The 11199-nt window shown below is 52.3% G+C and overlaps 1 protein-coding gene across 2 annotated transcripts in view; it reads left to right on the top strand.

Annotated features, from left to right (window-relative positions):
• Window positions 1-101: 101 nt before the first annotated feature.
• cyp27a3 (cytochrome P450 family 27 subfamily A member 3) overlaps window positions 102-11199 on the top strand; it is a 110175-nt gene continuing 99077 nt past the window's right edge. The window contains exon 1 of one of the 2 annotated variants that reach the window (XM_085986816.1): window positions 102-444. In XM_085986816.1, coding sequence (XP_085842942.1) covers window positions 211-444 — 234 coding nt within the window. In that variant the 5' untranslated portion in view covers window positions 102-210. The remainder of the gene's footprint in view (window positions 445-11199) is intronic. The other variant, XM_085986815.1, reaches the window with a different exon arrangement.

Here is an 11199-nt window from a genome sequence, read left to right as displayed (position 1 = left end):
TTTTCTGTTGTTGCGACCAATTCCTGTCTTTTCTGGGGGGGCGGTTGTTGTTGTTGTCTCGGGATTTGCATAACTTTTTGGCTCAACTCCAGCTCTTTGCGCTCGCTCTCCTAGTGGAAGCCAGCGCGGCTGCCAGAGGTTTGTGTCCCCTTGTGAGAGAGGTTTATTGGCGAGGGAGCAGGGCTCGGATCTCCCCGGCGGGGGGTCGACATGTCCCTCTCGTTGCACTTCTCCCGGCTTCTCCCCGGAATTCGTCGTGCGCTTACATCGCTGTCGCGGCGCAAGTCGGACGCAAGACCGGCGGCGGCGGCGAATTTCAACCCCCAGCCCCAGCGAGCGGCCGGAGATTTGAAAAGCATTCGGGAGCTGCCCGGGAACGGTCTGCTTTCCAGCATCTACTGGCATTTCCTGAAAGGGTACCATGAGAAGACCCACGAGCTGCAGGTAAAAGAACTGTTAACCTGAGCACCTCTGCTGAACTAGTCGCTGAAAGTTGGATTTATTTAGCTGCTCTTTTTCCCCACCGCCCTGCATATTTTATTGAATCTGCTTCCACCACCCTTTCAAGGCAGTGCATTCCAGGTCACAACAACTCCCGGGGGGGGGAATAAAAAACTGGTCCCCACCGTGACTCAGCCCCTCTGAGTCAGAAGGTTGTGGGTTCAAAGTCCCACTCCAGAGACTTGAGCACATAAATCCAGGCAGACACTGCCAGTGCAGGGCTGAGGGAGTGCTGCACCGTCGGAGGTGCCGTCTTTCGGTTGAGACGTTAAACCGAGACCCCCGCCTGTTTGCTCAGGTGAACGTAAAAGATCCCACGGCACTATTTCGATAGAAGAGCAACAACAACTTGTATTTATATAGCGCCCTTTAACGCAGTAAACCGTCCCAAGGTGCTTCGCAGGAGTATTATAAGACTTTAAAAATTTGACACCATGCCACATAAGGAGAGATTAGGGCTGGTGGCCAAAAGCTTGGTCAAAGAGGTAGGTTTTAAGGAGCGTCTTAATGTAGGAAACAGAGTTAGAGAGGCGGAGAGGTTTCCAGAGCTTAGGGCCCAGGCAACAGAAGGACATGGCCACTAAAGGTTGAGTGATTATAATCAGGGATCCTCAAGAGGGCAAAATTAGAGGAGCGCAGATATCTCGGGGTGGGGGGGGTTATGGGGCTGAAGGAGATTGCAGAGATAGGGAGGGGCGAGGCCATGGAGGGATTTGAAAACAAGGATGAGAATTTTAAAATCGAGGCGCTGCTTAACCGGGAGCCAATGTAGGTCAGCGAGCTCAGGGGTGATGGGTGAACGGGACCTGATGCGAGTTAGGAGACTGGCAGCCGAGTTTTGGATCACCTCAAGTTTACGTAGGGTAGAATGTGGGAGGCCAGCCAGGAGTGCGTTGGAATAGTCAAGTCTAGAGGTAACAAAGGCATGGACGAGGGTTTCAGCAGCGGATGAGCTGAGGCAGGGGCGGAGACGGGCAATGTTACAGAGGTGGAAACGGGCAGTCTTGGTTATGCTGTGGATATGTGGCCGGAAGCTCATTTCAGGGTCAAATATGACACCCAGGTTGCGAACAGTGTGGTTCAGCCTCAGACAGATGTTAGGGAGAGGGATGGAGTCATTGACTAGGGAACGGAGTTTATGGTGGGGACCGAAAACAATGGCTTCGGTCTTCCCAATATTTAATTGGAGAAAATTTCTGTTCCGAACTGGATGTCGGACAAGCAGTCTGACAATTTAGAGACCGTGGAGGGGTCTAGAGAAGTGATAGTGAGGTAGAGCTGGGTGTCGTCAGCGTACCTGTGGAAACTGACGCTGTGTTTCTGGATGATGTCACCAAGGGGCAACATGTAGATGAGAAATAGGAGGGGGCCAAGGATAGATCCTTGAGGGACATCAGAGGTAACGATGCGGGAAGAGTAGCGGTTGCAGGTGATTCTCTGGTTGCGATTAGATAGATAAGAATGGAACCAGGCGAGTGCAGTCCCATCCAGCTGGACGATGGTGGAGAGGCGTTGGAGAAGGATGGAGTGGTCAACTGTGTCAAAGGCTGCAGACAAGTCAAGAAGGACGAGGAGGGATAGTTTACCTTTGTCACAGTCACAAAGGATGCCATTTGTGACTTTGATGAGAGCCGTTTCGGTACTGTGGCAAGGGTGGAAACCTGATTGAAAGGATTCAAACATGGAATTGCGGGAAAGATGGGCACAGATTTGGGAGGCGACAACACGTTCAAGGACATTGGATTGGAAAGGGAGGTTGGAGATGGGGCGGTAGTTTGCAAGGACGGAGGGGTCAAGGGTTGGTTTTTTGAGGAGGGGGTGATGACGGCAGATTTGAAGGAAAGAGGAACAGTACCTGAGGAGAGAGAACTGTTAACAATGTCAGCTAACATGGGAGCCAGAAAAGGAAGTTGGGTGGTCAGCAGTTTGGTGGGAATACGGTCGAGGGAGCAGGAAATGGGTCTCATAGGCAAGATGAGCACGGAGAGGTCATGAGGGGAGATTGGAGAGAAACTGGAGAAAGATGTGAGTTGAGGGCTAGGGCAGGGGGGAACCTTAGAGGAAGTTTGGCCCGGTGGGCTAGGGGAAGGGAAGTGGCAGAGACAGCTGAATGGATGGTCTCAGTCAGAGACAAAGAAGTCCATGAGCTCCTCAGTTGTTCTTGGAGGTGAGGGTGGAGAAGACAGCGGGGAGGGGTTTAAGAAGACGGTTAGCAGTGGAGAATAGAAGCTGGGGTTTATGTTTGCATTAATAGTGAGCAGTTTTGGCAGACGAGAGCAGAATGCTTTATGTGGTCCAGCCAGATCTGGCGGTGAATGGCTAAACCAGTTGTGCGCCATATCCGTTCAAGTCTGCATCCCTTGGACTTGAGAGTGAAGATGAGGGCTGTACCAGGGGGAATGGCCAGGGTGAGAGAGAGTAATTGTTTTAATAGGGACTAGGACATCAAAGGTGGTGGTGAGGGTGTGGTTGAGCAGATCAGCAGCTGCAGAAATGTCATGGCGAATTGAGGGCCAAAGACTGGACAGTTGGGATTTCATAAGTGCAGTTCTAAGAGAGTTGGGAAAGAGTTTTTTCCAGGGGCGGACAGGGAAGGAAGTAGGGTTGGGGGATGTGGGTGGAGAGTGATACGAGGATGTGGTCAGAGATGGCCTTATCTGCAAATGACACAATGGGAGTGGCAAGGTCGAGGGGATGGCTGTGAATATGGGTTGGGGAGTTTACATGGAGGGAGAGATTAAGGGAGGATAATAGGCTAGGGAACTCGGAAGAGAGAGAGCATGATGAATTGAGATGGAGGTTGAAATCACTGAGGATGAGAAGTAGTTTGGTGCAGTAGCTGAGGAAGGAAAGCAGTGAAGATATCTCGGTAATAACATTTTTATGGTACTTGGGTGGGCGGTAGAAAACGAGAATTTTAAATGAGAGGTGAAAGGGGTGGAATAAGGTGAGATGCTCAAAGGAGGAGAAAGTGCTGGAGGAATAGGAGGACAGACCAAGGTGTGATTTGGTGATGAGAGCCACACCGCCACCATGGCGGTCAGCGGGGCAAGTGGTGGAAGGTATAGCCAGGTGGGGAAGCTTCATTTAAAGGTAAGGTGTCATCTTACTAAGGTTTTATATAGATTCGCCATTGCATTTAGACTTTTATATGCTTTACCTCGTCTCAATATTCTAGACCCCTCAATCACAGGAAGCGATCTGTTTAATATCTACTCTGACCCATTCCATCATAATTTTTAACACCTCTATCAAATCACCGCTTAATCCGTTCTGTTCAACTGAAAGCAGCCTCAAATTTCAAAAATCTTTCTTTCTGTTTGTATTGCCTCTATAGCAATCAGCCCTCATAATTGTACATAGAAACAGAGAAGATAGGAGCAGGAGTCGGCCATTCGGCCCCTCGAGCCTGCTCCGCCATTCAATGAGATCATGGCTGATCATCCAAATTCAGTACCCTGTCCCTGCTTTCTTCCCATATTCCTTGATCCCTTTAGCCTTAAGAAATATATCTAACTCCTTCTTGAATATATTTAATGAATTGGCCTCAACTGCCTTTTGTGGTAGAGAATTCCACAGGTTCACCACTCTCTGGGTGAAGAAATTCCTCCTCATCTCTGGGTGAAGAAATTCCTCCTCATCTCTGTCCTAAATGGCTTACCCCTTATCCTTAGACTGTGACCCCTGGTTCTGGAGTCCCCGGCCATCAGGAACAAGCTTTCTGCATCTAGTCTATCTAGTCCTGTTAGAATTTTATAAGTTTCAATGAGATCCCCTCTCATTCTTCTAAACTCCAGCGAGTACAAGCCCAATCGACCCAATCTCTCCTCATACGTCATTCCTGCCATCCCAGGTATCAGTCTGCTCAAGGTGTGGTCTCACCAAGGCCCGGAACAACTGCAGCAAGAATTTCAAGCAGAGAGGCGCGCCCCCGCGACGTTAGCGCCCCCAAAAGGGGCGACACCAAATTTTACCCCCCATAAAATTCGGGGGTTCAGCACCAGCCGTTACTGCCAGATCCGGGGAGGGGGAGGGAAGGGGGGAATGGCGGCCAGCACAGGACCCGCCGGCAGCGGGCGAATGTGTGGGGGCGGCCGCCATTTTCGGCAGGTCGGCAGCACCGCCGGTTGCCTGCGCTGGCTGAAAGTATTGTAGTGAGTCAGAGCGTGACGCCAATCGACGTGCCACGGCGAGTCGTCGCCCGCTCATCCGATTTGGATTTCGCCGCCCTAACACACGCTCGCGCGCGCAGCTGCCAGTGGCACCTCAGCAGCGCCGGCGGCCATGGGGAATCTGGCAGGACTTGGCAGATTGTGCATGAGATGGACGGATGTTGTGGAGTATTTTAAACCAACACTCGACACAAGGTTTTAGATCGACAGTCAAGTTGTCTTTATTGCACCGGTGGGGAAACAGTTTGCTCTGTCTTAGCCAGACTTTTCCAAATTGGTATAGAAAACACTACATTTTTATACATTACAATACACATGTCAACATTCATTCCTGCCACCTGATTGGACATTGGTCCGTATAAATCTTCACTGATTGGTTGCCTATGCCGCGTTACATTAAGGTACCGCCTTTATTATCGGAAAAGTATATGTCCGTTATCCCCCAAGCTGTTGTTGCACCTATGACCTTTGTTTATGCCAGATGGGGTCTCATCAACATTGTACTTCTGACTCATTGTCCTTCTTTCCTGCCTCTCTAGGCCTCTTTCATTGTTTTACTTTCCTGCCAGAACAGAACTTACACCCTCTTAGGCCTCTTATGGTTCCATGTCCGGCTATGTTATCTCCACTGCCAACTCAGCAACTTAGAAAAAGATGGTCTTTATTACACCATTCAATGAAACTGCCAGCGATGTCAGTTCAACTCTTTCCCCACTGCAACGGATCTTCAAACGTCTCCTTTGCCAAGGTTCTTCTTTTATAGTCTTATTTTTTTTGGCCAGCGGGTTGTGGGGGGGGGGGGGGGGTTGCATTTTCTGGTGGTTTTCCGGGGAGGCCCATACTGTTTGTGGGTCAGTAAATCAATGGGTGAAAACTTGTGGAACAAACTTTTAGTTCAGAACTGAAAGTCTGCACAAAACTGCAAATCCCTTGGCGGATTCCCAGCAAATTAAAAAAGAAAAACCCCACAGATTCCTAAAAAGCATCAGGTTGCCTAGGACTCCATCGCAACATCTGTAGATCATCTCTGATAAGATCTCTTTTATCTTAATGATAGCGTCACCAGAACGTCACCCCTTGGCCTTCGCCGGTGCAGGTTTCCAGCGTATTGCAAACTTTAACCCTGAATATTTAACCCACCACACTCACCGTTCCGTATGACATATTTATTTCCCTTGGCAAATGCTTGGGTCAGTTTGGTGTATGGCTTTCGTCCAGGAATGTTTTATGTAAAGACTGCGAAAGATATGACACGATAACAAAATACTGCGGATGCTGGAAATCCGAAATAACAACAGAAAACGCTGGAAAAACTCAGCGGGTCAGGGCAGCATCCGTGGAGAGAGAAACAGAGTTAACGTTTCAGGTCGAAGACCCTTCGTCAGAACTGGAGAAAAAAAAGCAGGAAAAGGAATAGATTTTAAAGCAAGTGGGGGCTGGGGAAAGGGGGAGGGGATGAAAGAACAAAAGGGAAGGTCAGAGATAGGATAGAAAGGAGAGATTAAGAGACATTGAGAGACATTAAGAGATATTCAAGGAACATAGGATGGCTCTAGATGAAGTGTGAATGGCCCTGGCAGAATGAAGGACAGCTGTCATGTGGGAGGGAAGAAAAAAGCCCAGACGAAAGTATGGATTAAAAAAAAGAAAGGGAAAATTATTATATATATATATCTATCTGTCTATATACATAAAAAAAAGGATCGTTCTGTCTGTCTGTCTATCTGTCTGTCTATCTGTCTGTCTGTCCTCACGTGTGTGTCTGTCCGGCTGATGCGCTATCAATTACTCATAAAAGACTGAGAGTTAAGAGAGTAACTAAAGGCTTTTATTAACAAAAGAATGAAGGTCTGCCTCGAGTGGTCGACCGGTCCAGAAATACAAAGGGCTGGGGAGCAGTCACCTTTATACTAGGACTTGTGGGAGGAATCAGCCGAGGCATGTCCAGGCATGTACACAGTGGAATACAAACAGTGGTTTACCACATTCACCCCTTGTTTAAAATTGAGTCCGGCGGGGTGAAGTGTATTAAAAGTTAGTGTATTGGAGTCTCTCCGGAGGTCTTGTCTGCCGCTGTGATCGGCATGGCGACGGCAGTGGTAATGGAGCTTCCGGCGTCGAGTCCTGCGTGGGCTGTGGCACAGGCGTGTCGTCCTCATAGATGTCGAGCGGGTCGCGGGGCCCAGGCCTGCCGTCTGCTGGGGCTGGATATCGGATCGTGGGGGGGGGTGGTAGTGAGTAGTGGGTTACTGCGGCCCCCGAGGGTGCAAGGTCTCTTATGGAGACTGTGTTCTCCCGCCCGTCCGGGTATGCAATGTAAGCATACTGGGGGTTAGCGTGGAGGAGGTCGACCCTCTCGACCAGGGGGTCCGTTTTATGGGCCCTCACGTGCCTTCTCAATAGGACCGGCCCTGGGGACGTCAGCCATGGCGGGTAGCGATGTCCCCGATGTGGACTTCCTTGGGAAGACAAACATTTTCTCATGAGGGGTGGCATTAGTGGCAGTGCAGAGCAGTGACCGAATAGAGTGGAGCGCATCGGGGAGCACATCCTGCCAGCGGGAGGTTGGAAGGCCCCTAGACTTTAAGGCTAGCAGGGCGGCCTTCCAAACTGTCGCATTTTCTCTTTCCACCTGTCCGTTCCCCCGGGGGTTGTAACTGGTGGTCCTGCTTGTGGCAATACCCCTAGTTAGCAGGTACTGACGGAGTTCGTCGCTCATAAACGATGAGCCCCGGTCGCTATGGATATAGCTGGGGAAACTGAACAGGGTGAAGAGGTCATTCAGACATTTAATGACCGTGGCACTGGTCATGTCCGGGCAGGGGATGGCGAACGGGAAACGGGAGTACTCATCAATAATATTGAGGAAGTACACATTGCGGTCGGAGGAGGGGAGAGGCCCTTTAAAATCAACGCTCAGGCGCTCGAAGGGGCGAGTGGCTTTTATCAGGTGGGCCCTGTCTGGTCTATAAAAGTGCGGTTTGCACTCAGCGCAGACTTGGCAGTTCCTGGTCATGGTCCTGACCTCCTCAATAGAGTAAGGCAGGTTGCGGGCCTTGATGAAGTGGAAGAACCTGGTGACCCCCGGGTGGCAGAGGTCATTGTGGAGGGCCCGCAGTCTATCGATCTGCGCGCTGGCGCAGGTGCCACGCGATAGCGCATCCGGGGGTTCATTGAGCTTCCCGGGCCGGTACAAGATCTCGTAATTGTAGGTGGAAAGTTCGATTCTCCACCTCAAGATCCTGTCATTTTTGATTTTGCCCCTCTGCTTGTTAAACATGAAAGCAACTGAACGTTGGTCAGTGAGCAGGGTAAATCGTTTTCCGGCCAGGTAGTGCCTCCAATGACGCACAGCCTCCACAATCGCCTGGGCCTCCTTCTCAACAGTGGAGTGTCTGGTCTCCGGGCCTTGGAGGGTTCGTGAAAAGAAGGCCACGGGTCTCCCCGCCTGATTGAGGGTAGTGGCCAGGGCAAAGTCGGACGCGTCGCTTTCCACCTGGAAGGGGATGGATTCGTCCACTGCGTGCATGGTGGCTTTGGCAATGTCTTCCTTGATACGGTGGAAGGCTAAGCGGGCCTCTGCCGTCAAGGGAAAAGAGGTGGACTTGATCAGCGGATGGGCCTTGTCCGCATAGTAGGGGACCCACTGGGCATAATAGGAGAAAAACCCTAGGCACTTCTTCAGGGCCTTGAGGCAGTGGGGCAGTGGGAGTTCCATAAGGGGACGCATCCGGTCGGGGTCGGGGCCGATGACTCCGTGTTCCACAACACAGCCAAGGATGGCGAGGCGGTTTGTGCGGAATATGCACTTCTCCTTGTTATATGTCAGGTTCAGGAGTTGGGCGGTGCGAAGGAATTTTTCGAGGTTTGCGTCATGGTCCTGCAAGTCACGGCCGCAGATGGTCACATTGTCCAGATATGGGAAAGTGGCCTGCAACGCATTTTGATCTACCATCCGGTCCATCTCCCTTTGGAAGACGGAGACCCTGTTGGTGACGCCAAAGGGAACCCTAAGGAAGTGGTAGAGGCGGCCGTTTGCCTCAAAGGCAGTATACTGGCGGTCCTCAGGGCGGATAGGGAGCTGGTGGTACGCTGATTTCAGGTCAATGGTCGAGACGACGCGGTACTGCGCGATCTGGTTGACCATATCAGCTATGCGGGGGAGTGGGTAGGCGTCCAGCAGGGTGTAGCGATTTATTGTCTGGCTGTAGTCGATGACCAGGCGCTGCTTCTCGCTGGTCTTAACGACCACAACCTGGGCTCGCCAGGGGCTGGTGCTGCCCTCAATAATCCCTTCCTTCAGGAGCCGCTCCACTTCGGTTTTAATGAAAACCCTGTCCCCGGCACTATCGCCTGCTCTTTGTGGCGATGGGCTTACAGTCGGGGGTGAGGTTAGCAAACAGTGGGGGGGGGGGGGTGACTCTGAGTGTGGAGAGGTTGCACCTGGTGCGCGGCGGGCAATTTGGGAGCTGCTGGCTGCGGACTGTGAGTGGGGGTAGGGGTCCACCGTACGCCATCGTAACGCTTTTAAGGTGGCACTGAAAATCTAACCCCAGCAGGACGGCAGCGCAGAGGTCGGGCAGGACCAGAAGTTTAAAATGATCGTACACGGTCCCGTCTACTACGAGTGTCACTACGCAGTAGCCGCCGATGTCCGCCGACTGGGACTCGGAGGCCATAGAAATCCGCTGGTGCGCAGGCAGGACTGGGAGAGAGCAACGCCGCACCGTGTCGGGGTGGATGAAGCTCTCCGTGCTCCCAGAGTCAAAAAGGCAGATTGTATCGTGGCCATTTACCTTAATGTCCATTGTGGAACTGGCCAGCTGGTGCGGTCTCCCTTGGTCCAGTGTAATGGATGCCAGCGTAGGGGTCGGTGTGTCGCTGCGGGTATCAGATGAGGCGGTGTTGGGGGCCTGCTGCGTTCCGGCTGTCGTCCAAGATGGCGGCGTCCATGATCCCCATGTGGCTGGAGGCGTCCAAAATGGCTGCTGTACCGGTGGTTTGCACATGGCCGGGGAGGCCCAAGATGGCGGCCCGCATGGCCCACACGCGGCGCTGCTGGGGTTCGGGGTGGCTTTGGCCCTGCAGACGTTAGCGTAGTGTCCCTTCTTCCCGCAGCCCGAGCAGATCGCGTTTTTCGCCGGGCAGCGCGCTCTGGGGTGTTTTGCCTGGCCACAGAAGTAGCATTTCTGGCCTTGGGGCACTGCTGTCTGGCCTTGGGACACTGCTGCGGTAGTTGGGCCGTTGCTGGGGTGGCACGGCGCTATGAGGCGGTCCTACCGTGTCCCAGGCTGTCATTCCCCGCGGCGTCCACGGTGCAGAGGAGTAGGCATCCATGCCCCGGTAGGCTGCATCCGATGATAGTGCGAGTTCAGAGGCCTTGTTGAGGTCGAGGTCACTCTGCTCCAACAGTCGCTGTCGGGTGTAATTGGATCTGTGGCCCGCTACAAAAGCATCCCGGATAAGTTCCTCTGTGTACACGGCGGCCTTTACATCCTTACAACCACAGGCCCGGCCAAGCACAGACAGTGCCTGAAGGTATTCCACGGTCGATTCCCCAGGTTGTTGTTTACAACTCCCCAGGGAGGTGCCTGGCGTACACTTCGTTCACTGGGCGCGTGTACTGGTCCTTGAGGAGCTTGATAGCGTCCGCGTACGAGGTCGCGTCTTGGATGACCGAGTACACTCGGTGGTTCACTTTGGAGGTCAGGACATCCAGTTTGTCCTCGTCCGATTTGATTGCTGCGGAGGCGGTCAGGAATTTTTCGAAACACTTAAGCCAGTGAGTAAACTTGGCGGATGAGTCCGCCTCCCGATGATCTAAGTCCAGGCATGCTGGTGTGAGGATCTTCTCCATTATAAAAATGTTGTTAATAAAATTGATGCGCTATCAATTACTCATAAAAGACTGAGAGTTAGAAGAGTAACTAAAGGCTTTTATTAACAAAAGAATGAAGGTCTGCCTCGAGTGGTCGACCGGTCCAGAATACAAAGCGGCTGGGGAGCAGTCACCTTTATACTAGGACTTGTGGGAGGAGTCAGCCGAGGCATGTCCAGGCATGTACACAGTGGAATACAAACAGTGGTTTACCACACTTTTAAAACACATATTGTTTTTAAAAAAAGTTAATTACTTTCTAAATCTTTTATCTAATCTCATTAATTTTGCTACCTTTCCCCGTTTTTCCAGGTAGGCCTCGAAGCCTGGGCATCTGTTGCCAGCCATGCTGGACCCTAGGCAATTGTTTTGTGGCAAGCTCCTCCCACCCCTCACCCGCCCCCCCCCTGCTGGGCCCGATTCCGAACCAGCGGCCAGCCATCTTGGTAAAGGCTGGCTGGGCTCACTGCAAGCTCCTGGCGGTTCATTCGGGGCGGGGGGGGGGGCGGGGCTCCGGAGGGGAGAGGGAGCGGAGAGGGTTACCCCGGCAACCGGGTTCGCCAGCTGCAATCGGCCGCTCAGGCCCAGGCCCGGAGATCGGGAGGCGGAGAGGGGAGGAGGGTTACCAAGGTAACCGAGGCTCGGGAG

Source organism: Somniosus microcephalus, chromosome 4 (assembly GCF_052327205.1).
Source record: "Somniosus microcephalus isolate GS21.2 chromosome 4, FLI_Smic_1.0, whole genome shotgun sequence".
Taxonomy (NCBI): Eukaryota; Metazoa; Chordata; class Chondrichthyes; order Squaliformes; family Somniosidae; genus Somniosus; species Somniosus microcephalus.
The sequence above is the reverse complement of the archived record's forward strand: the minus strand, read 5'-3'. Positions and strand labels throughout refer to the sequence as shown.